This window comes from Schistocerca americana, chromosome 1, assembly GCF_021461395.2.
Source record: "Schistocerca americana isolate TAMUIC-IGC-003095 chromosome 1, iqSchAmer2.1, whole genome shotgun sequence".
Lineage (NCBI taxonomy): Eukaryota > Metazoa > Arthropoda > Insecta > Orthoptera > Acrididae > Schistocerca > Schistocerca americana.
This window is the reverse complement of record NC_060119.1, coordinates 861,255,653-861,282,437: the sequence shown is the minus strand read 5'-3', so window position 1 is coordinate 861,282,437 and position 26,785 is coordinate 861,255,653. Positions and strand designations below refer to the sequence as shown.

At 38.2% G+C, this 26,785-nt stretch overlaps 2 protein-coding genes across 2 annotated transcripts in view; one reads left to right on the top strand and one right to left on the bottom strand.

Moving 5' to 3' along the window:
* Positions 1-2,711, top strand: part of LOC124594755 — a 94,551-nt gene extending 91,840 nt beyond the window's left edge. Inside the window, exon 7 of the mRNA XM_047133143.1 lies at positions 1,457-2,711. Within this exon, the coding sequence (XP_046989099.1) occupies positions 1,457-1,942 (486 nt within the window). The 3' untranslated portion in view covers positions 1,943-2,711. The remainder of the gene's footprint in view (positions 1-1,456) is intronic.
* The window catches only part of LOC124613740 (cilia- and flagella-associated protein 251-like), a 201,100-nt gene continuing 176,951 nt past the window's right edge, over positions 2,637-26,785 (bottom strand). The window contains exon 4 of the mRNA XM_047142460.1: positions 2,637-2,891. Within this exon, the coding sequence (XP_046998416.1) occupies positions 2,838-2,891 (54 nt within the window). The 3' untranslated portion in view covers positions 2,637-2,837. The remainder of the gene's footprint in view (positions 2,892-26,785) is intronic.

Genomic DNA, 26,785 nt, shown 5'->3' with positions numbered 1-26,785 from the left:
CACTGTTAGCCTCTTCGATCTGCATGTCTTCATATGTTATATACCAGCTGGAAGGAAATCTCTTTACATGTTCTGAACTACATATAGTGGAAATTTTCGATGTTAGTGACAGTGACTCAGCTTTAAACCATTTATGAATGTCAGTGAAAATTTTATTAGCAGCCCTTTCTAAGTCTGTAATTGGTTTACTGTTTATTGCAATGTTTGTATCATCTGGAAACAAAACAAACTTAGCATCTGGAAATGTAACAGATGAGGGGTCATTAATGTACACAAGAAAAAGCAACTGACCCAAGATGGAACCTTGAGGAACACCACTCGTAATTATTTTCTCGCAACAACACCCTTTATTTCCTGTTAGTTAGGTAAGACTAATCATTTCGCAGCACTGCCAGTGACAGCATAATATTCTAATTCACTTAAGAGAATGCTGTGATTCACCCAGTCAAAGGCTTCTGACAGGTCACAGAAAATACCAGTTGCCTCTAATTTGCTATGTAATGAATTGAAAGTACATTCTCACTCTTTAAGTGTAAATAGCCTTCTCTATATTGGAACCCTTAAGGAACCCAAACTGTGATGTGGATAATATATTATTTGCTATCAGATGCTCAAGAAGACACTCGAATGCAACCTTTTCAAATATTTCATACAGCGTTTTGGGGAATGCCAGCATTGCAGTAGCAGAAGTGCTTTCCTTGTGATCATTTGTGGAAGCACTAAGCCAGTTTTCCATAGAGTTGAACTACCTGGTGCCTGGGGCACAGGACCTGGTAACTCAGTTCTGATTATGTGAATACAGTGCAGTTCTGATTATGTGAATACAGTGCATCATGTCACAGGCTGTGTAATAGTTGACGTGTCAGAAAATTCAGGTTTCAAATTATTATAGGATCTGTCCTACCTTTCACAAGCAGGAAACGCGTTTTATTTAAGTGTTCAAAGCCAAAGTGATCACCGGGTAAGATTTAATGCCTTTGACAGTCAGTTTTCTCATCTTGTTCCTGTACATAATGTGGTTTTACCATGTGTCGTGTAGGACTTCGGTATGTGTGGAATGTTCCATATGTTTTGAGCCTCTAGCAAGCGCAATATACAATGTGTCAAAACAAGATGCTTGGTTGCACCCTTGTGTGAGTTACAGTGCACTTCAAAATGACAATGACACTGAAACTGGCTGACAGTTAAATGTAAAAAAAAAAAAAAAAAAAATCGACAAAATACAGATTTGTGAGAAAACAGTTTCTTTTTATAAATTCATGGTGGCTGTGGAACCAAACACAAAGAAGAATATCAAAGATGTTACACTTTTGGTCCCTCTTCACTCTCCAGTTTTCTTCCAGTATAGAAAAGTGACTATCAGCGCATGTATTTATTTATTGTGTGTGCTTGTGTGCGTACATTTTCAAAGTGCTTGGTGTTTTTATCAGTTCCTTATTGACTGTGTGCTCTGCAGGTAACATTACCATCAGCAGCTGCCCTTTTGTCTTCTGCTCGAAGTGTTGCTGCAGGAAGACGACCTGTCGAGACAATGGGTCACAGTACCTCATCAAGCTCCTCTTCATCTTCAGGAAGTGACGATGCAGACTCCAATTATGAGAGTGCTTCAGATGGTGGAGGTGGAGGTGGTGGTGGAGGGGGTGGCAGTGGCAGTGCAGTTGGTGCTGGTGTAGGTAGTGTGACAGTTGCAAGAACAGGTGGCACTGCAGGAGCAGAGGTGGAAAACTCAGGAAATAAGAGTGAGAACTTATACTGTTATTGTCAGTGTCCGTATGATGAGGTTTCTGAAATGATTGCTTGTGATGGCAAAGACTGTCAAATTGAATGGTTTCACTTTGAGTGTGTGGGAATTATGGTACCACCTAAAGGAAAATGGTTTTGCCCTGACTGTCGTAAGAAATCATCTGCCTCAAGAAGTGGTGAATACTTGCTGCATGCGTAGGTTTTGTGTGACAACTGATAAAGATTGCTTGTCTTAGATTTGCCTGAAGTGGACCAATTCGGGCAAGCTAATATTGTTGTGCATCTGATTTATATAGACTGTGTGTGTGTGTGTGTGTGTGTGTGTGTGTGTGTGTTGTGTTGTATTGTATTGTATTGTATTGAATGTATGTAGTCATGAGTGGGTGTTTTTCAGCTGGAATTTGATGATGCATTTTCCAGAAAGTGGATGGAAGTCCAAAAAGTTTTGTTATATACAGTAGTGTCTCAGCTATCTGTCATCTTGTAAATAATTTTAGTGTTTCTATGTCGGATCAAATTTTGTTTGTTTCTTTTTTGTCCTGTCTTCATCAAATGTTGCAGTATTCAGTGAGTTAAAATGAAATTTACAGGAATGTGTATATTTTATTGAAATGATAATTAAGGATCTGACAAATTTCCTCGTATATTGAGATCAGCGTTTTTCCACTGCGTTAAGAGAAAGGATGAATTCATTGTGATATTATGTATGTTCATGTGAACACTATTTAAATAATATAAAACATGCTTTACTGTTAACTGTGTGTATACAAGTATTTTTATTTTAAATATTAGTCAGAAAACTTTTATTAGTTAAGCAAGAAACTATGCCAGAAAATATGATATGTAGAAAACACTGTACATATTGAATACTTAAATACCATTAATGTTGATGTAGGTAATAAAAATGGTATATTGTAAACATTTTAATTATACTGTTTAAATCACAGAGTAAAAAGTTTTAATATATACTATCTTGTAAATTTACTGATAATCCATGTATTTCTACATAATTACCTGTAACTGCATATTTCTTATTACATGGATATAAATGTTTATTTATAATTCATTAGGTTTCAGTGTATAGAGTTTCCTGTTTATATTCCTGGAACTCCCAGAATATCTTCAGCAAGCTGATTGTATGATAGGACCTGTCAGACAAAAAGAGATTGTAATTATTTTCTCATAATTGTATACCAGTTTCAAAGCAGCTAACATACTTGCCAAGTCCATGTACTTTATTCTGAAACTGGCTGCAGTTGGAATTTTTATTTTTTGAGCTTCTGAAAGAGACTGTTAGTGAAACTAAATATGAAGTTGGGGCAGTCTAATTGCTAAATTAATTCTGTCTTTACATCTTTCAAAACCTATGCATTTTGTTCATTTATTATGCTACAAACATTCTGTAAGAAATGCAGGGGCATTCTGTGTCCAGTATGTAGTTAATAACTACTTCAACTATTCTCAGTATCGCACCAAACAGTGTTGCAGAAATTGGCAGTTCAATTTACATGGTACTCCCACAAACGAACGTGTAGACCTAAGTTTCTCTTCACTCAATTGCAGGAGTATTTTTCGCTTTAAAAGACAGTTGGAAACAACTTATTACAAAATTATAACCACATTCTTGTCTCAACAGAAACAGATTAAACCAAATAATTTTATTTTATGCATGCTGCCAGTTTGTCATTATTGGCAACAGTGGCTACTAATACACACAAGATGTTGGAGTGACATTCAGAAGAAAATAGTAATACTCTTACTGTTGTGTCATCATGCAAGATCAGCAGAAACAGATCTATAAGAAGAATCAAAGAAATAGTCCAATGTAAATAGTAATTTTCAATGTTGTACTCTCATGCAAAGCAAACATACCAGTGGAAGATAACTGGAGGTTCCACCTAAACCTTAGGTTAGGTTTAAGTGTCACCTTAGGAACCTACCAGTAAACCCCCTATTCTTTAAAGAATATGAAGAAATTATAAGAAGATAAGATGGAAGAGGATGTAGATGAAGATGAAATGGGAGATACGATACTGCGTGAAGAGTTTGACAGAGCACTGAAGGACCTGAGTCGAAACAAGGCCCCCGGAGTAGACAAAATTCCATTGGAACTACTGACGGCCTTGGGAGAGCCAGTCCTGACAAAACTCTACCATCTGGTGAGCAAGATGTACGAAACAGGCGAAGTACCCTCAGACTTCAAGAAGAATATAATAATTCCAATCCCAAAGAAAGCAGGTGTTGACAGATGTGAAAATTACCGAACCATCAGTTTAATAAGCCACAGCTGCAAAGTACTAACACGAATTCTTTACAGACGAATGGAAAAACTAGTAGAAGCCGACCTCGGGGGAAGATCAGTTTGGATTCCGTAGAAATACTGGAACACGTGAGGCAATACTGACCTTACGACTTATCTTAGAAGAAAGATTAAGGAAAGGCAAACCTACGTTTCTAGCATTTGTAGACTTAGAGAAAGCTTTTGACAATGTTGACTGGAATGCTCTCTTTCAAATTCTAAAGGTGGCAGGGGTAAAATACAGGGAGCGAAAGGCTATTTACAACTTGTACAGAAACCAGATGGCAGTTATAAGAGTTGAGGGACATGAAAGGGAAGCAGTGGTTGGGAAGGGAGTAAGACAGGGTTGTAGCCTCTCCCCGATGTTACTCAATCTCTATATTGAGCAAGCAGTAAAGGAAACAAAAGAAAAATTAGGAGTAGGTATTAAAATCCATGGAGAAGAAATAAAAACTTTGAGGTTCGCCGATGACATCGTAATTCTGTCAGAGACAGCAAAGGACTTGGAAGAGCAGTTGAACGGAATGGATGGTGTCTTGAAGGGAGGATATAAGATGAACATCAACAAAAGCAAAACGAGGATAATGGAATGTAGTCGAGTTAAGTCGGGTGATGCTGAGGGAATTAGATTAGGAAATGAGACACTTAAAGTAGTAAAGGAGTTTTGCTATTTGGGGAGCAAAATAACTGATGATGGACGAAGTAGAGAGGATATAAAATGTAGACTGGCAATGGCAAGGAAAGCGTTTCTGAAGAAGAGAAATTTGTTAACATCGAGTATAGATTTAAGTGTCAGGAAGTTATTTCTGAAAGTATTTGTATGGAGTGTAGCCATGTATGGAAGTGAAACATGGACGGCAAATAGTTGGACAAGAAGAGAATAGAAGCTTTTGAAATGTGGTGCTACAGAAGAATGCTGAAGATTAGATGGGTAGATCACATAACTAATGATGAAGTATTGAATAGGATAGGGGAGAAGAGAAGTTTGTGGCACAACTTGACCAGAAGAAGGGATCGGTTGGTAGGACATGTTCTGAGGCATCAAGGGATCACCAATTTAGTATTGGAGGGCAGCGTGGAGGGTAAAAATCATAGGGGGAGACCAAGAGATGAATACACTAAGCAGATTCAGAAGGATGTAGGTTGCAGTAGGTACTGGGAGATGAAGAAGCTTGCACAGGATAGAGTAGCATGGAGAGCTGCATCAAACCAGTCTCAGGACTGAAGACCACAACAACAACAACTTCAAACTTCTGTTTAATGTGTCAAATATTTCACGTTACACGTGTAAGCGAGAAAAATTAAGAAAAGGTTTGAAGGTATGTATAAAGCTTGTTGGAAGTCACAAAGTGCTCTCATTATGAATACAGTCAATGTAATTCACACTCTGTTATAAACGAATGAGCATCTCAATGTTTATCATATCCCCTGTATTGAGACTCATACAGTGGTATAATTTTGCCGGTACATTCAGTGGTGTATCTGGATACCGTCTGCAAAATGTATTACAGATATGATTACATTAAAATGTCGTGCCTGATGCCGAAGTATTTAAAATGATGATATGCTTTTAGCTGTTATTGTTTTTATTTTAATGTCACAATTTTGACATTTGTGCCATTTTCAAGCTTAAGTTTTTTATATGAAGGTTGATGTTAAGCAGAGATTACAATGTAATATGTATATAAACCAAAGAGCAACCAGTCAGCAGTGTCAACCAATTATTGATCACAAAATTCTACTCATAATTATGGTATGTATGTAAAAAAATCTTATGCTTGAAAATGGCACAAATGCTGAAATGCAATAGTAAACTAAAAACAGTAACCGCTAAAAGCAACCTGACACTATTTTTAAAAAAAATTATTGTAGCTGTGGACTCATATTACAAGATAGTAATGATGCCAAAGATTTATTGCACTGTGAAAATACAAGCGACAAACTTTTTTCCTTTCATCAATTGGTGGTGGTGGTGGTGGTGGGAAATAGTTTAGGAAGGTGGGTTGGAAGGTACTAAGTGCTGTCATTCTCAAGCTTGGATGATCTACATATTGTGCGCTATGCTGGCTCGAGACATGCATGCAGTTTCTAATTGTGATACCTGTCTTAATGTTTTAAACCATTAACATGAGGAATACTTCTTCATTGGTAGATTATGACAACTTTTTAAATTGTTAAATTTGGGCAATAAGTACAATCAAAACTGATTATAAATATGTCGAAAGGACTGATGGTATATGGTTGTTGCAAGTGATAGTCTCACTAACCAAGGGTTTTTCTTTCTTTTTTTTATTTTATAAAAATTTTGTGTTTAAGATACAGTATTAGTGGAGAGGGACTGAAGAGGAATTTTTCTTATGTTTATGCAGTACGTACTGCAATTACTTGCCAGCAAAATGCAGTAAGTGCAGAAAGAAATAGCAGCAATGTAAACTGTTCAGTAATGTTGAACACTGTCTTGGATAATGAAAGAGAGAGTGTTGAACATGTATAAGATTTACTGTAAGTGTTGTATAGTATAACAGCAATGAATGTCACAACTTTGTGCCAGTTACTGTATTACAAAAATTAATCAAAAGTAGTGAAATGAACAGACAGTATTCTATACATAAGTTACATGAAGGTGTACACTTTCTCTTCAAGATGTTAGACAAATGTGATGAACTATACCTAACATATTGAAAATAGCTCAAACACACAATCCCAAACATCAGTAATGAATACACTTTTATTCCACTTCTGTACTTTGAAAAAATATTGGAATTTAATTTTCTAGTTTTCTACAATCACTGCAAAGAAGTTTTCAGTTTTTTAATCAGTTACTTTAATTTTAAAATGCAGTACAATAGTGCATGCTACTGTCCTACTTAAGGTAATCAGTTGTCTTTGTTTGCTTTTTGCATTTCATATGTGCATATGCATTTTGAATTTGATGATGCATTCGTTTTAACATCTGATTTGAAACCAATAGCCTGCAGAAAACCAAGAGTTTGAAAACAAGCATTACATTGTCGTTAGTAATCCCAAAAATGTATCAAATAAAAATAAACGTTGGACGTTATAACCAATAATTACTCTGAAAATGCAGTGGAAGATATGTAGTTTTATATGATAAGTCTCAATAACATTAAAAATGATGTTGCTGTAAAAGATATCAATGGTATATGAAATATTGAAAGTCAAAATTTGTTGCCTTGGAAAGCTACTAGATAGGCATGCTGCAAGTAAAACCATATGACTGTGTGACGGGTTAGCTATTTAATAAAACAGATGTGATCTCAAGCTGTGGTCAAACATCTGTAAACAGCTCTTACCAAACTGTGTCTACTTTATACATGTGATATTGACTGCTAAGGTAGGAAATGACAGTTCTAGAATGTGTGTTCCTCGTAGACAGATCAAACCAACAGTGGTGGTAAATAAAACGTGACATAAAATTTCAGAGGGAGGGGAGGAAGTTCAGAGTTTTTCTTCTCCTCTTTTCTTCATGGATGAAGCTATTTATCAATTTACTTTCAATCCTTTTCTTTCTTATCTCAAAGACTGTCAGTATGAGTGATTATCAGTTCTAGTTTGCCTCATTGCCACTGCTGTGTGTGCTCATAACTCTGATAAGATGCCTTACAAGGTTCTATCAGTATCTTAGCTGGTGGCAAATTTGGGCTTAATTGCCAGGATTGCCAAGAATTTGCAAACCTCTGTCAAGAATCCTCCAACATCAGGGTGAATTTTGCTTCAATCAGGGTGAGTTTCTCTTCAGTGTTGTGGCTGACATTTCAGGCAAATTAAGTCATTATTAGGTAATCTAAAGGGCGCCTACCACTCCCCAGTTGTACCAGACTTGGTCAAGTACATGGGGCTCTTCCTGAATTTGCATGTATTTAATATACGAGGGGGGATCAAATATAAACGAGACTTTTGTTCCTGAACATCAACAGTTGGTAGGACTGGCCCTTCGCTTCTCTATGCTTATGTGGGACTGTTAGAAGTGAGGAGAGCATGCTGTTAGATATTTACTGACGTTTTGTCAGTAACGCTCAAGATGTCTGAGCAATAGGTGCCGCCACCCCCCCCCCCCCCCCTCCAAAAAAAAAAAAAAAAAAAAAAAAAATTGCACAACACATAATTATCAAACTTCTTGCTCGCGCAGGAGTTCCAGTAGCGGAAATTTGTCATAGATTGAATGTGCAGTTTGGTGATAAAACATTATCAAGGACGCGTGTGTTTGCTGGGCATAAAAATTTCAAGGAAGGACAAGAACGTGTGGAAAATCATGATTGCCGTCCTTGGACTAAAACATTCATGCAGTTAAAGACATTATTGATGATTGCCAGGTGAGAGTATCAGAAATTTCACAAAAAATCTGAATCAGTTATGGCAGCTGTCAAGCAATCATCACAAACTACCTACAGTTTCGTAAAGTGTGTTCCTGATGGGTCCCTAAACTTTTGACCGAAAATCTGAAGTTGAGACATTTGGAGGTATGTCAGAGGCTTACAGCAACGTTTGCAGAAGAAGATGATATATTTTTGAGTCAGATCGTCACCTGCGATGAAACGGGTTCACCACTGTACTCCAGAATCCAAACAAACCAGTAAGGAGTGGCGCAGGAAAGGGGAGGCAGCACCAGTGAAAGCCAAGACTCAACTGTCAGCTGGCAAGGTTCTTTCAGTTGCTTTTTTTTTAATCAGTGAGGCATTTTTCCGACCGATTTTTTGCACGAGTGACACACAATCAATGCTGCTTACTACTGCGAACTGTTGAACAAAGTGAGAGTTGCAGATCGATGCAAAAGACATGACAAATTGATTCAACAGGTTATCCTCCTACACGACAATGTGCGACCCCATACTGCAGCTCTAACTGTCTCCAGGCTACAAGAAATGCACTGGACTACACTTGATCATCCTCCTTACAGCCTGGAGTTATTGCCTTGCGATTTCCATTTATTCAGACCATTTAAAGAAGCTCTAGGAGGGCAATGACTTGAAGATGACGAGAGTGTGGAAGATTTCGTGTACAAGTGGCTGGTGACATGACCGGTTCTTTTTATGATGAGGGCATAAAAAAGCTGCACATACGCTGCGACAAATGCGTTTCCAAAGCAGGAGACAATGTAGAAAAACAAATTATAATTGCCTCTAGAAGATTCCTTAACAAATCAGGAAATGCTACTTAGCTATCGGGGCAGGCATATAGTTGTACTGAAATTTAAATGTAGCTCACCAGCAGGAAATCTCATAACCTTTCGTATTGCAAGAGCAATGGCCAAATCTGTCATAATGCAGAGCAAGAAGCAATCTTGGAAAGAATTCCTAAATTTCATTAACACTTTTAAGGACTGGGCAAATAGGGTGTTCTTCAACTGACTGATATCAAGATTTTTCACAGTTTTTTCTGAATTTTGTGCTGCAGGTTCTACAGCACACAATGTAAAATCAATCTGTTGTAGTTCAGAGAGGGATCTTTTTCTATGAAATACTGCAGAGAAACATAGAATTACATTAGTGACAGTTATTTTATATTGAAATGAAAATGTGTTCTTTTCACGACAAAGGAAATTTATTTTTTGTCTTTCATTTCCTAAATGTAGATAGGATTACCAGTTGTTAGTATGAAAAATAAAACTGTTTGAAAATATGTTTCTTTTATTGGTAATTATTTAGTTACATCTGGCTTAGTATGAAAAATTTTGAAGCATTTTGGGAAACAAGCCTACATCACATTTTGAGTGGAAGTTGATTCACTCAAAAGTATAGTAGCCCATTACCTGGCCACTGTGGTCTGCACCAGCTTTGTTTTATTTATAATCCAAAATATAGTTGAGTTCCATCTTCTCTACCATTCCTAATTTTGTTCAGGCATTGATATTAGATGCATTCGTTTTGTTTTATTGTCAAAATAAATATGCATAGTGTTTTTCTGTTTTACAAACAGCACATGGTGTCATCTGCAAACAGAAGTTCATTTATTTCAGCTTCTGGGCATGTCACTTGTCTTTTTGGAGTTTAATCCATGTGACATTAAAACTACTTTGTGTGTCTCCAGTGTTAATTGTTCACCAACTACACAGATATGAAAGTTGATGAGGCAGGTCTTGACCAAAGTCCATCTTCTCTTATGACCACATTGACAAACAGTTTCTCAGTGATACACCTAGAGAGATGACCCAGACAATGGTGGAGCACTTTTATAACATCATTGTCTTGGCAAACAAACTTCTACTCTGGAGGCCATTTCCAGAACCGTAAAGGCGAAAATGTTAGCAGCTTCTCCAACAACAAGAAAATCTGCTTTACTTATAGTATGAGAAATGGCACTAGGACCAGATTAAATTCATTGCAGTTATGTTCTGTCGTCTATGGTTGGACTCAAAAGACATACTTTTGATTATTTTAACTAAAACTGGTTTTGTAGGTAATATCTCAACACTTGGAGTGAGGTAGTAATGATTTCCTTCATAAAAACAAGGCTATACCATTCCAAAGTTACTGGATTGATGCTCTCATCTGCAAGCTCTTGAGCTAATACTCAACTGTCACTTCATTTGGAGATTACCTAATCCTATTTGGGGGAGGCAACAAGAATGTACTATGTTTAAATCTCTTTGGTGGTGTGGTTTTTTGCCTGGAAAAGGTACATGATAGCACTGAGAGGCTATATCACCTCTGCCAATCTCATAACTGGACCTATGAAGAGTGTTGCTTCCACTACATAACTGGTGAGGACCTATTAGACAATTTTATTCTGGAGGAAGGTATCCTCCAAGGCAACATTTTAAGTGGAAAATAATTTGTAATGGTCAACATCATTTAACCTGCAATAAGAAATCCTGCCAGTTACTGATGACCATCAAAGGATTTTAGAAGAATGGGCAGAAAAAACTGGCTTGAGATTTTCATTTGAGGAAATGATTTTATTTACTCATACAGCAATTTTAATCGTTTGGGGCTCTGAATGGGGGCGGGGGGCAAATGCTATGAATCTGTGAGATTTCTGGATCAAATTGACCTGCTTACCACACTTGAAAAACTTGAGAATCAAGTGAGTTACGCAGTTGAATACTGTAAAAGTTGTCTGCAGACAAACTTTAGCCACAGAGTTTTTTTTTCACATATTTAATAAAAGTATGTGGAAAGGCATATCAGCACATACTTTCTGTCTCAGGATACTATGTGCTATACCGTGCAAAAGCTTCATGGTGTCAAAAAGCTATTAGTCTAGTTAGTGGTTCACAGAGACTGAGAACAACTGTTCTGAATGCAGCTGTTCTTTCTCTTGATGAGACAAACCTGAAAGTATTAGCATTGCCAGAGTAAGTGATGCTTAGAGTGGTTGACTATCCAAATGTTTTTGAGTGTATGTTCAGAAATCGGTCATGTGCGATCAAGTAAAAATCATGCTGAAGAACGTCTCATGGAGCTGGATCAGAGCAGAAAAAACTTTTCACTGCTACACTGTTTTCCCTGGTAATGTCTTCACATTTCATCTTCGTCAACACCTTCAATTTATGACATTGATGCATTAGCAGTTTCTCGCCACAATTGCACAATGAACTCCCTGAGAACCCATAACAACACAAAATGTATTACCTCCTTTAACTTGGTGCTGTGAAATCAGCGCAGCAAACATTCTTGTCAAAGATAATGATACAGGGTATCCATGGTAGTATACAGCAGAGACAAAATCAAAGCAAAGGGATGCCAATCTGCCGAATACCAGGACATGTTGAGATACAGGGAAATGATGCAAACGCTATGGAACCATGTAGTGGAAGCATCATATGTGGTGTTACATACAACAACGTGGTTTATTTTATTGGTGAGTAACCACTATGATGGAGCGTGATGAACAACCAGTATGTGAAAACTGTTAAGTACCACTTTCAATGTAATCGAGCAAGGTGGCACAACGGTTTGCATGCTGGATTCGCATTTGGAGGATGACACTTAAGTCAGTGCTGGCCATCCAGATTTACATTTTCCATGATTTCCCTAAATTGCTCCTGACAAATATCTGAATGGTTCTTCTGTAAAGGGCATAGCCAATTACCTTCTACATTCTTTAGTAATCCGAGCTTGTGATCCAAATCAAAATCTGAGGTCTTTCGCACAAAGTGACGCAAGTTTGTTCGCCGGTTGCCAGGTGAATGAATGTTACACCAGTGTGTATCGGCAACATTAAGGGGAGTTAGAACCAAAAAAAAGAAAAAAAAATTACATTTTCGAATTTTTATCTCATTATAAAATTTGCAATACAGTATCAGCACATAAATGCAGGTAACGATAACTTTAAGTTAACCTGTTATCTTATGCAGTGTTTGAAATTGTTTCTCTCTATGAAAATAAATCATTAAAAGTTTACAACTGTTTCTCAAGCAACGTCTTCCATGTTAGAATAAGCATAGTACGAGGGCTATTCAGAAAGCAAGGAACTCACATGGGAAGCATTTTATTTTATTTTTTTAAATTTAATCTACACCGGTTGAAAATGTTAAAATTTTTACATGCATTACTTCAAGATATAATAAAATCGGTAATTTTTTATATAGAAGGCTGTGGATTGCTGTGTTATAAAGGTCATGTCCAGAAGAGGATGGGCACCAGGTTGAGGAAGTTGAAACAAAGTTTGAGAGATAAGAAACTTTGATGGTAAAACCACAAGAGGCAGGCTGACAGACAAAATGAACTACAGCAATATTATGGGACGACCATTAGAAATAATACTGAGAATCTGTTGAAAATGAAGCAGGCAGTATGGGCTCCCTTCTTCCACAGACTGTCAACTGATGAAAAACCAGTACACCACCTGTGCCCTCCTGGACCTGATCCATGGTGCAATTATGGCAATGCCCAGTACTCAAACAGTTTATACAGCCATAAACATTCCATCCCAGCAGCAGTCATGGATATCATAAAACCTATTTACAGAGACCTGACAAATCCTGAATTACTGAAGAAGTGTGTGCATGGTCAGACACAAAACCCCAATGAGTCATTCAATAATCTTATATAGACTCGCTTACCAAAAAATGTTTTTGTTGGAATGAAGACACTAAAGTGGGGTGTCAGTGATGCTGTTATAATGATGGCAACATTGGTAGAGTGAAAGTCTGCAACATATGGGAATTAATCCTGGAGAAAACTGCATCAGAGAACTCGAATGGATGGACAAGGTTTGCATTGATAAAGCAGAGTATGCAGCACAGTTGGCCACTAAGAAGTCCAGAGAGAAGAAAAGAAGAAAAAACTTGGAAAAAGATCAAGAGGATGATATAAAGTATGGTGCAGGGCGATTCTGAGTGACTAAAAATAAAAAATTAAGCATATATTAAGTGAGTTACAGTCTTTTGATACTTTAGAAGCCATTCCTGAAAATTTACATTTTCTGTTGCATTCTCCCTAAATCTAAGAAACCACTTCGAATAGAATATTCAAATTTTCAGGGAGTAATAACATACATATCCTGAGTCCACTGAACTAAAAGAAGAACATAATGTTATGTATAATTAAAATTATTTGGGATAATGTACAAAAAAAGTACACAACATTTTAGCCATGTAGTTAAAAAATTGTATTTCTGAAAGCAGTGGGTGAAATGCAATTATTGTTCTTCAGTAGACTCAGAACATACAGTACAATGTCCTTCCTGAAATACAGGGAAGCCAAGTCACTAAATTTAACATTGTTGGGACAGAGCATTCCAACTCCCCTTAAAGCAAGGAAGGGGTTCTCTCATGGTCTGGGAGGTTTTGGAGATGGTAGGACTGGTGATCTTGTACAAATAAATTGAACAATGAAAAAAGAGGATTACCACTTCAATCTATGGTATCATGCATAACCAAGTGGAAGACAATTAATTGGCAAGGGATTTGTCCTACAGCAAGATAATGACCCTAAACACGCTTCAAAAATGTGTTAGGCGTATTTGGCAAATTTAGAAAAAAAGAAAGAACTGAAAAATATGATCTGACTGCCCCGATACTCCAACTGGAATCCTATTGAACTGTTTTTGGATCACTTGGATAGAGCAGTTAAACTAAAGCCTGTTGCCAATGTTCATCACCTCTGGACCAGACAACAGGAGGAATGGCAGCATATCACCGAGCAACCCCTGATGAAGCTGACAGTAAGAATGTGTCATATGCAGAGCAGTGATTAAAGCTGAAGGAGGCTACGTTGAGAGTAAGCATATTTCTACCATTTCTAGTTTCAACCTGCATTTTTTCCTTAGAATCCCTAATGTTCAAAAACTTTTGAGCGATAGTGTATATACACCAGATGTATCTTATTTGATGACAAAAGGCCAACCTTTATGATGGCCAATATGCAGCTTTTCCTACTACAATTGCAAAATAATGTTTCCTGCATGATTTTATGAAGCAATCCCTCTAGTACACAACACACTTATTCATAAAACTATTCAGATTGTTCAGGAAGTACCCTACAGTTTCTAACACTTACGCTTGATTCCACTACCATATTGATGATCCCGTGATGCCTCAGGACATCCTCTTCTTTCAGCCGGGTTTTGCCACAAATACCCCCCCCCCCCCCCCCCCCCCCTTCCTTTCCACCCTCCATCAATTCAATTCAGTACCCAAACGACAGAACTCATCCACTATGTTTAGTGTCTAATTCTGTCACCACCTGATATAATTTGACTGTATCCCATTACCTTCATTTTACTATTGTGCTATCCATCTTATAATCACTTTTTGAGACATTAAAGACGTTATCCATTGTGAAACTTCCTGGCAGATTAAAACTGTGTGCAGGACCAAGACTTGAACTCGGGACCTTTGTCTTTCACAGGCAAGAGCTTCTGTAAAATTTGGAAGGTAGGAGACGAGGTACTGGCAGAAGTAAAGCTGTGAGGATGAGGTGTGAGTCGTGCTTGGGTAGCTCAGATGGTAGAGCACTAGCCCACAAAAGGCAAAGGTCCCAAATTCAAGTCTCAGTACAGCACACAGTTTTAATCTGCCAGGAAGTGTCATATCAGCACACACTTGGCTGCAGAGTGAAAATCTCATTCTGGAATTATCCATTCTGTTCAAGTGATCTTGCAAGTTTGCATGTCCTTTGCCGTCTCTGATAGAATTACAGTGTTATCAACAATCCTCAAAGTTTTTATATCTTCTCCCAAAAGTTTAATCCTCTTTCAAAATTTGTCCTTGATTTCCTATGCTGCTTTCTCAGTATACAGATTAAATAACTTTGGGGAGAGCTTGCCATCCTAAAACATTTTATGTATACATAACTAGCAGCACACACTACTGAGGCAGGGAACCCAGCTCCATCTGTACATCTGACTCCACTTAATGAACATTCCAAGGGAAGTGTTAGTCCTCTCTATGACCTTAACCTCATTACTGGTACTCAGTTCCATATTCTATACAACACTCTTGCCCAAATGATAAATGTCCCTTTCTAATGAATCGGTCTATCTAACAATAGGTTGCCCCTCATGTAATGAACCAGACACATTCTTTTATTGGAATAATGCAGTATGGTTTTGGGTATCTTAGATACAGCTTTTTAGTAAAATGTGAAAGAGCATAATTTGTACATGTCTCTCTGTTAGTACTGATCACTTTTCTTGTAATAGAGCAAATTTTATGTTACTAGTATGTAATAAAATTACAAAGAAGAGAATTATTTCTGCTATACTTAAGGGATTCCATTAAATAATCCTAGAACTGTTATTTATAATTGGATAGATAAAAAAATCTACTTGCCAAGCAGCAGCAGGAAAACATACACATAAAGAAAGGTTTTACCTATGCAAGCTTTTGGAGCCAATGACTTCTTGTTCAAGCAGAAGGGTTGAAGGGGAAGGAAGAGGGGTGAAGGAAAAGGACTGGAGAGGTTTAGAAAAAGAGGTAGAGCTCGGAAAAGCCACCCAGAACCCCAGGTCTGGGGAGACTTACCAGATGGGATGAGAAGGAAACACTGATTGTTGGGGACTGCACTGGACAAGATTTGAATACCTGAGAGCTTAAAGGTGGAAAGCAGGGTAGTATGCAAGACAGATTATTGCTAAAACATAGTGCATGAGTTAATAAGAGTGAAAAGCTGAGTGCATTGCATGTAACAGAAGTGGGAGGGGGGACGACAGAACGGTCAGAACATGAAAAATGTAGAAAACTAAAATAGAACATGAAAGATGTAGAAAACCAAAATGTAGTGAAGAAAGGAGTAGTTACTGTGAAGAAATGCTGCAACGGACAAAATTAACGTAAATTAAGGCCAGATTGGTGGCAAGAACCAAGGACATGTTGTAGCACTAGTTCCAACCTGTGGAGTTCTGAGAAACTGGTGTCTGGGGAAGAATCCATATGGTGTGTTAGGTGAAACAGGCACCAAGATCAAGGCTGTCATGTTGTAGAGCATGTTCTGCAACAGGATATTGTGTGTTACCTGTATACACTGTCTGCCTATGCCCACTCATCCTAAATGATAACTTGGCCGTAGTCGTGCTAATGTAAAAGGCCAAATGTTGATTACATAACACCTGGTATATGACATGTTGTTTCACAGGTGGCTGTCCCTTTGATAGTGTATATTTTGCCAGCTACAGGGCTGGAATAGATGGTGGAAGGCAAGGGCAAGTCTTGCAGCGGAGTGGTCACACTGGTCGGAGCCTCAGGGTAGGGAGATGATTGCAGAAGTAGCATAGGGTCTGACCAGGATATTACAGAGATTCGGAGGTTGACAAAAAGCTATTCTAGACGTGGTGGGCAAAATCTCAGACAGAATGTATTTCATTTCAGGGTATGATTTTAGGAAGTCCTAGCCTTGTCAAAGTAGCCGATTGATACATTCAAGACCAGGATAACAGTGGGTGACAAGTGGTGTTCTCCAAAGTTGTTTTTTGGAGGGATTAGCAGTACCAGGATTGGATGTGATGGCCCGGGAAATCTATATCCAGTGAAGGCTGAAGTGAGAATGGTGGTGTAATGCTGTAAAGAGTCTGCATCTGAACATATTCGTTTGCCTTGAGTGCCAAGGCTGTATGGTAGGGAACGTTTGACATGGAAAGGATGGGAACTGTTGAAATTAAGTACTGTTGTTTGTTAGTAGGTTTACTGCAGACAGAATTGTGTAGCTGGCCTTTTGCGACAGTGAGTTCAACATCAATGAAAATGACATGGGATTTGGAATAGGACCAGGAGAAAGTATTTAGAGATTTCAGGAATTTTTACAGGTCAGTCTCACCACAAATGTCATCAATGCATCTAAACCAAACCATGCACTGATGGCTTATGGAACTAAGGAAAGAGTCCGTTCCCCTGTCCCCACAAGTGATCCATGAAAAGGTTGGCCTAGGAAGGACTTATCCTGGTTCCCATGGGGTTGTAACCCCGACCTGTTTGTATGTTGGCTCCCCCCCCCCCCCCCCTCCCCACTCCTCCTTTTCCCCCAAGGTGAAGTAGTTGTTGCTAAGTGTTAAGCCATTTAAGGTGAGCAGGAAACAGTAAGGATCCCTGGTGTAGAAAGCAACTGAAAGAATTGAAAATAAATAAGTCACCAGGTCCAGATGGAACCCCAGTTCAGTTTTACAGAGAGTACTCAATGGCACAGGCTCATTACTTAGATTGCATTTATTGAAAATATCTCATCCAGCACAAAGCCCTAAGTGACTGGAAAAAAGTGCAAGTGACTCCTGTATGTAAGAAGGGTAAAAAAACTGACCACAAAATTACAACTGAGTATCGTTAACATCAGTTTGTCACAAAATTCTTGAATATATTCTCACCTCAATATAATAAAGTTTCTTGAGATGGAAAAGTGTCTGTCCACAACTCAGCATGGGTTTGGAAAGCACTGCTCATGTGAAACTCATCGTGCCCTTTTTTTTTTACGTATCCTGAAAACTATGGATGGAGGGCAACAGGCAGATTCCATGTTCCTAGATTTCCTGCAGACTGTTAACAAAGGTACAAATATACAGAATAGGTTTCCAGGTACATGAGTAGCTCAAAGACTTCTTAAGTAATAGGAACCAGTATGTCGTCCTCAATGGTGAGTGTTCATGAGAGACAGTTGTAGTACCCCAGGGAAGTGTATTAGGACCCCAGTTGTTCTCTACATAAATAAATAATCAGATGGATAGGATGAGCAGTAATCTGCAACTGTTTGCTGCTGATGTTGTGGCATACAGGAATGTGTCATCATTGAGTGACTGTAGGAGACAAGATAACTGAGACAGAATTTCTCATAGGGGTGATGAATGATGCCATGCTCTAAATGTAGAAAAATGTAAGTTAAACCAGATGAGTAGGGAAAATGATCTCATAATGTTTGAATACAGCATTAGTAGTGTGCTACTTGACACAGTCATGTCAATTAAACATGTAGGTGCAATTTGCAAAGCAATATGAAATGGAATGAGCATGTAAGGATTTTAGTGGGGAAGGTGAATGGGTGACTTCATTTTATTAGGAGAGTTTTAGGAAAGTGTGTAATCTGCAAAGCAGATAGCACATAAAACACTAGTGCACCCATTCTTGAGTATTGCTCAAGTACTTAGGATCTCCACCAGGTGGGATTAAAGAAAGACATCAAAGTGACTCAGAGGTGGGCTGCTAGATTTGTTACCGATACATTCGACCAGCATGCAAGTATTACGGAGATGCTTTGGGAACTCAAATGGGAATCCCTGGAGGTAAGGAGACATTTTTTTGAGGAACACTGTTGAGAAAATTTAAGAACTGACGTTTGAAGCTGACTGCAGAACGATCCTACTGCCGCCAACATGCATTTCGTTTAAGAACCACATAAATTAGGACTTGTACAGAGGCTTATAGATAATCATTTTTCCTTCACTCTGTTTGTGAGTGGAACAGGAAAGGAAGTGGTACAACATACTCTCCACCATGCACCATGTGGTGGCAATGTATGGATGTAGATGTAGAATTGTATAAAAATTTGAACACCCTACCTTCTGATACCTCTGAAAGGTGCAAATCACAGAGAACACCATGATAATCCATGAATAAGTTGGGATTAATAGAATGATACTCCTCTGATGACAGAAGAAGTTCTTTATATTCCATGAAGTTACTTAATGCTGTATACAACCTGTCTGACTTGGAAGCAGCTAGAGAGAAAATACTTAAGATGAAACATAGGAGCTGATGCAATGTGAAAAAGGTAGATGGTATTTAAGACATTGTGCTGGAATTGACCCATTTTCCCTATGATGTGCATGCAAATTTAGTGAATTGAACAAAGAAGAGTTTTCTCACAAGCAACATTGCTATGACTGTGTCCCATGTTGGTATAGAAGCCATGCACCCCTGTTAGACAACAGCGTAGAGCGTTGACCATCTGAAATCCTACCAATGCCAACATTGCCTGTAACAGAGGTATCAGAGTGGTGGTGGTGGTGGTAGTGGTAGTGGTATCAGTAGTAGCACTGTAGTTTCGTAACTCTGTGTCACCAATAGCAAAACTGCAGTGAGGACTGGATAATCAAGATGTTTTCTTATCCATTAATTTGTGTTATAGTATCGACAGCATATGTTAGTTTCACTGTTATGTAAAACAAAAGCCAGATAATTAACCAGACACGTTGCTGCCCTGTTGTCAGACTTCACAGTATTCTCCCATAGAAGCTCAAATAACACAGTATCTGAGATCTTTATAGCAGTTTTTCATCCTGTGTAAGAGAAAGGATGCAGAGTATTGCATTAAGAAACTCAGTGAGTGCACACAATGAAATTGCTTTTACAGAATGCAGAATAAGCACTACATGTGTACCACAGGGACTGATATTGGGTCTGCTCTTGTTCTTGTTATATACTGGTTGTTGAAATAAAATATTCCATATTCTATGAGGTGATAGTATGGACCAAAGCAAGAAAAAAAGTCCAGTAAGTATGGCCTGTAAAATGCTGATCTTAAGAGCAACAATGATCCTTGTTCATCTTTGCTACTGTGAAACACATCTCTTATATTGCAAGGTTTTTTCCTGGTAATATGAATGACCTACAGAATGCATTAAACAAATGAGCACATTATTCTGCTACTATGAAACAGCAGAGCTTCTATTGTTATCTGCTTGCGATTACATATAACCTGCAATTGTGAGCCATGCTGAAGGAGGGTTCGGTGAGGTGTCCATTCATAGTAAGGCATGCTTTTGTCCAATGCCTTAGGGAATCACATTCACTTGAAAAACTCCAAGTTGAGCATCAATGTGCTTGCACACATTGACGATGCATTCCTTAGTGTTTGTACACCAGAGATTCCAAGATTCCAATTGAGTAATTGGATAGACAAACAAAAATCCAAGGGGTTAAAACTGGGAATGTACTGGTCAACAAAATGGAACTCCCTGACCAATCCATTGCCCATTAAATGTCAGAGTGAGGTGTTCTTGAACATTTCAGAGAAAGTGGGCTGGCTCCTTAATGCATGAACCACAGCTCCAGCTGCTGGAATGGTACCTACTCAAGCAAGCTAGGCACGTCATTTTATTGGAACATGTGATAGCTTGCAACAGTCAACCTGTTTAATAGTGTGTAATGTCCTGTTAGTCTATCACCAATCATTCCCACCCATACATTAACTGCAAACTGGTGCTGATGCCTTGCTTCTTCAACTGCGTGTTGGGTTCATTCACACACACTTGGTCCTCCACAATAGGAGTATGAATGGTGTGAGGTCTTCCACACTCTGTCATTGTTGGAGCTTTTCACTCACAGGGGAAACATGGCTGAATAGTTGTGGAGATGGTATACTGCATTCTGGATATTTTCAGCATGGTTGTTTCCATTGCCAGAACATAACATACCATCACTGCCATTTATCCTTTGGACTAATAGGCTTCCATTACACTCATTAGTGGGGAGATAAACTGCAATGTAAAATCATTTCACAAATTTGTCATAACACAAGGTGGTTTTCTTTAGAACTAATGTATGCATGCGCACTTACCCAGAACTGTGGGTATGGTTTATAGCACCAACACTATTGGATGTTCACTGTGTGCTGTATCCATGGACAATAACAGGGAAATGTGTCCTCATTATAATCAAGCCTAATAGAGTAACTTAATAGCTTGAAAATGCAAATAGAATTTTCTTGAAAATTAATAACTTGTTCTCTGCAAATGGACTGTCACTGAATTAAGACAACATACAATACATACAGTTCACTACTGCACAAAGCCTGACCACATAATTAGAAATAATGCATGAGGGTAATCCAGTAAATGAAACAAAATATTCTAAGTTCTTAGGTGTTTGTACTGATAAGAACTTGACTGGAAGTCACATGATACAGATCATCTTAAATGCCTAAGCTGTGCAACTTTGTATTATGGATAATATCAGATTTTGAGAGATGGAAATGTCAAAAATTTGACTTAATCCCCCTATTTTAATGAACTAACGTCTTATGACATCATATTCATATAACTTGTCATTGAAAAAAAACTGTTTTTTGCATAAAAGTGTGTACTGAGGATAATATGTGGTTTTAATTCTAGAATTTCTTGTAGACAGCTCTTTAAATAATTGAAAATATAATGTAATTGGATAGACAAAATATCTACACACCAAGTGGCAGCAGGAGAGCACACGTGTAAAAGTTTGCAAGCTTTCAAAGTCAGTGGCTCCTCCTTCTGGCAGAAGGGTTGAAGGAGAAGTAAGAGGGGCAAAGGAAAAGCACTGGTGAAGTTCAGGAAAAGTGATAGAGTTTGGAAAAGTCCGAAGGAACATTGCATCATAATTCGGAATAACACAGGCACTGCAGTGTCATATTTATTCACCGACACTGGGCAAGCAAAATGTCTCCCTTGTATGGGAATATACATATTGGATGTATAAGTACAGGTTGTAGACATGAGGTTGATGACATATGGAAATTTGGGTCTGGCAGTGAGTCACATTCAAATAGCCAAATGATAAAGTGACCACTCCTAATAAATGGGATATCTAGGTTCAAGTCCCAGCCTGGTACAAATTTTCACTGTCATAATTCTGTTATATAGCTGATGGTTGTCCATATTCGCAATTGCAAATATGTTTAATGTATGTTGTAATGGCTGTAGTTACCACAGTGCCTGTTCCTTCGGACATGCATGCATGTCCAAAAGAACATTGCATTGTATTTTTGAATAACATAAGCACTGCAATATTGTATTTATCTGCTGATGACAGGCAAGCAACTTTCAACTAAAATGTCTCTTGCATTCAGGAATATATACAATGCTTGTATGAGTACAGGTTGTAGACAAATGGTTGAAAACACACGGAAGTTTAGGTCTAGCCGTGAGTTGTGCTTGGATAGCCAAATGGTAAGATGACCGCTCACGCAGGTTGGCAAGTACAGAGGGTTTGGACAGGTCTTGACCCTTTTCCATGTGTACATGCATTTCATCACTAAAAAATTGCATGTAAAAAATTATTCTTCCATATACTTGAGACACTGACATCAATGAACTGCTTATTTTTTTTGTGCAGTGTGGGTTGTTAACACAGCTTGTCAGTCACTAAACTGTTTTTGTGATTTGGGTGTGCCATGCAGGTTTTCATGCTGTTATTATTATTTGATGCTACATAGAGATTTGAGAGTGTAAAATAAAATAGAGAAAACTGATCCTTTATGAGTGAAGGCACTGCAATCATAAAAAAATTTGGGTTGTGGATGGAGGATATATCCGGTTTAGGACCAACTGGACTAAAAAAAATGTTTTTCTGCATAATGTGTAGCTGAGTATATGTACTGATCTACATATATTACATTATAGTTTCTTTCAAGGTCAGATTTTCTAGTTGATATGTGATTACAACACAGACACAGCTGTTATGTTTCTTAAATCCTGTAACTGCATTCTTGGATGGAGCACTCTTTCCAGAACTGTTTTATGTTTTTTAATTATGTGATGCAAACAGATAAGTACTTGCATTGGATCATAATGATCTGAGAGAATTTTCTTTTGCCTATTTCAAAATCTCGTAGTGCAACATATTTTTCTTTTATTGTCTACAGTATGGAACACATTTATATATTTATTAATTCAATAAAACATTTATTCAACTGTATGTAAAATGATGTACTTTCATTCATTTCACAGATAGCATGTCTGTACAGTTCATAGGCCTGCTTATAGAGATCACCTGGGTCAGCCCCCTGGTGAACTATGGTCAGCTGCCAAAGAAATACTATTATTTAAGTGATCACAAATGAGTGCTCAGGGTATTTTGTAACCTATATTACTGTTTTCCAGTCAATGTTCTCAGTGCTACGCACAACCTGTACTTTACTGTATCTTATGTGTTGCTCTACAAAGTACTAAGTTCCGTAAATTGTATTGTTCTTGCTATATAGCATGTTGTTGTTGTTGTGGTCTTCAGTCCTGAGACTGATTTGATGCAGCTCTCCATGCTACACTATCCTGTGCAAGCTTCTTCATCTCCCAGTACCTACTGCAGCCTACATCCTTCCGAATCTGCTTAGTGTATTCATCTCTTGGTCTCCCTCTACGATTTTTACCCTCCACACTGCCCTCCAATACTTTAGTAATACATTCAGTAGGTCATTCATATTACCAGGAAAATCCCTCGATGTCTCAGCATGTTGTTGTTGTTGTGGTCTTCAGTCCTGAGACTGATTTGATGCAGCTCTCCATGCTACACTATCCTGTGCAAGCTTCTTCATCTCCCAGTACCTACTGCAGCCTACATCCTTCCGAATCTGCTTAGTGTATTCATCTCTTGGTCTCCCTCTACGATTTTTACCCTCCACACTGCCCTCCAATACTTTAGTAATACATTCAGTAGGTCATTCATTTAACCAGGAAAATCCCTCGATGTCTCAGAACATGTCCTAACAACCGATCCCTTCTTCTAGTCAAATTGTGCCACAAGCTCCTCTTCTCCGCAATTCTATTCAATACCTCCTCATTAGTTATGTGATCTACCCATCTAATCTTCAGCATTCTTCTGTAGCCCCACATTTTGAAAGCTTCTATTCTCTTCTTGTCTAAACTATTTATTGTCCACGTTTCACTTCCGTACATGGCTACACTCCATAAAAATAATTTCAGAAACGACTTCCTGACATTTAAATCTATATTCGATGTTAACAAATTTTTCTTCTTCAGAAACGCTTTCCTTGCCATTGCCAGTCTACATTTTATATCCTCTGTACTTCGACCATCATCAGTTATTTTGCTCCCCAAATAGCAAAACTCCTTTACTACTTTAAGTATCTCATTTCCTAATCTAATTCCCTCAGCATCACCCGACTTAATTCAACTACATTCCATTATCCTCGTTTTTCTTTTGTTGATGTTCATCTTATACCCTCCTCTCAAGACACTGTCCATTCCGTTCAACTGCTCTTCCAAGTCCTTTGCTGTCTCTGACAGAATTACAATGTCATCAGTGAACCTCAAAGTTTTTATTTCTTCTCCCCGGATTTTAATACCTACTCCGAACTTTTTTTTTGTTTCCTTTATTGCTTGCTCAATATACAGATTGAATAACATCGGGGATAGACTACAACCCTGTCTCACTCCCTTCCCAACCACTGCTTCCCTTTCATGCCCCTAGACTCTTATAACTGCCATCTGGTTTCTGTACAAATTGTAAATAGCCTTTCGCTCCCTGTATTTTACCCCTGCCACCTTAAGAATTTGAAAGAGAATATTCCAATCAACATTGTCAAAAGCTTTCTCTAAGTCTACAAATGCTAGAAATGTAGGTTTGCCTTTCCTTAATCTTTCTTCTAAGATAAGTCGTAGGGTCAGTAGTGCCTCACGTGTTCCAACATTTCTACGGAATCCAAACTGATCTTCCCCAAGGTCGGCTTCTACCAGTTTTTCCATTCGTCTGTAAAGAATTTGCATTAGTATTTTGCAGCTGTGACTTATTAAACTGATAGTTCAGTAATTTTCACATCTGTCGACACCTGCTTTCTTTGGGATTGGAATTATTATATTCTTCTTGAAGTCTGAGGGGATTTCGCATGTTTCATACATCTTGCTCACCAGATGGTAGAGTTTTGTCAGGACTGGCTCTCCCAAGGCTGTCAGCAGTTCTAATGGAATGTTGTCTACTCCGGGGGCCTTGTTTCAACCCAGGTCTTTCAGTGCTCTGTCAAACTCTTCACGCAGTATCATATCTCCCATTTCATCTTTATCTACATCCTCTTCCATTTCCATAATATTGTCCACAAGTCCATCACCCTTGTATAGACCCTCTATATACTGCTTCCACCTTTCTGCTTTCCATTCTTTGCTTAGAACTGGGTTTTCATCAAAGCTCTTGATATTCATGCAAGTGGTTCTCCTTTCTCCAAAGTTCTCTTTAATTTTCCTGTAGGCAGTATCTATCTTACCCCTAGTGAGATAAGCCTCTACATCCTTACATTTGTTCTCTAGCCATCCCTGCTTAGTCATTTTGCACTTTCTGTCAATATCATTTCTGAGACGTTTGTATTCCTTTTTGCCTGCTTCATTTACTGCATTTTTATATTTTCTCCTTTCATCAATTAAATTCAATATTTCCTCTGTTACCCAAGGGTTTCTACTAGCCCTCGTCTTTTTACCTATTTGATCCTCTGCTGCCTTCACTATTTCATCCCTCAAAGCTACCCATTCTTCCTCTACTGCATTTCTTTCCCCCATTCCTGTCAATTGTTCCATTATGCTCTACCTGAAACTCTCTACAACCTCTGGTTTAGTCAGTTTGGTTGGTTGGTTGGTTTCGGGGAAGGAGACCAGACAGCGAGGTCATCGGTCTTTAGTCAGTTTATCCAGGTCCCATCTCCTTAAATTCCCACCTTTTTGCAGTTTCTTCAGTTTTAATCTACTGTTCATAACCAATAGATTGTGGTCAGAGTCCACATCTGCCCCTGGAAATGTCTTAAAATTTAAAACCTGGTTCCTGAGTCTCTGTCTTACCGTATAGCATAAGTAAACTGAATTATTTACAAATATATTATTTTTTGTGTATTAATATTATCTTCTCTTAGTCGTAAGGAAGGTGACATGTTTTTCTTTTTTCGTCATGCAAAGTGCAGGAAAATTCTTGTGGAATTACTTTGTAACAGCAATGATGATGAATTTGTGAGATGTTTCTCTGAGTCTGAACATGATACAGTTGAAAAAAGTGAATATGATACTTATTCAGATTTACTTTGAGCTAAGGTGAACAAGAACACAGATGTGAAAAGCAGCACTGAGCTGCCTGTGTGGCCTTGATTGCTTGGTGAGCCTCAACTCGGGTTGCCCTGTCAGCTGGTTGTGCCACACTAGGGCCCACCAGGTAGTGCAGTGCCCTGCCAGAACCCAGTCCACCCAGGCACATGTACGGCTTGACTGCTGATCAAATCGTGTGCCTGCCAGCCATCACACAGTTGTGGGCACAAAACGAAATCTCTGTGGCCCATTTTCAGGCAGTTGTTTACTTCTTACAGTATTCACCGACATGGTATTTCACCTCTGGTCTTATATTAAAATAACCAACAGCTGTAACATCAGCAACAAGATGGTTACTTAAATCTCCACCATTGCTTCAAATTATAAATCAACTTATTTTAGGTGCATGTGAGAAACCTATTTACCTTATAATGCAATGAAAATAGTTAATTTTATTAATAAGTGAATTTTTGTAATACGAACCTAAGTATTTAAAAGTTTTTATGGACTAAGACATATGTAAGATTGTTATATCACAGCAGAATTGTTCTCATATTGTATGATGTTTATCTTTTTCTCAGCAGATAT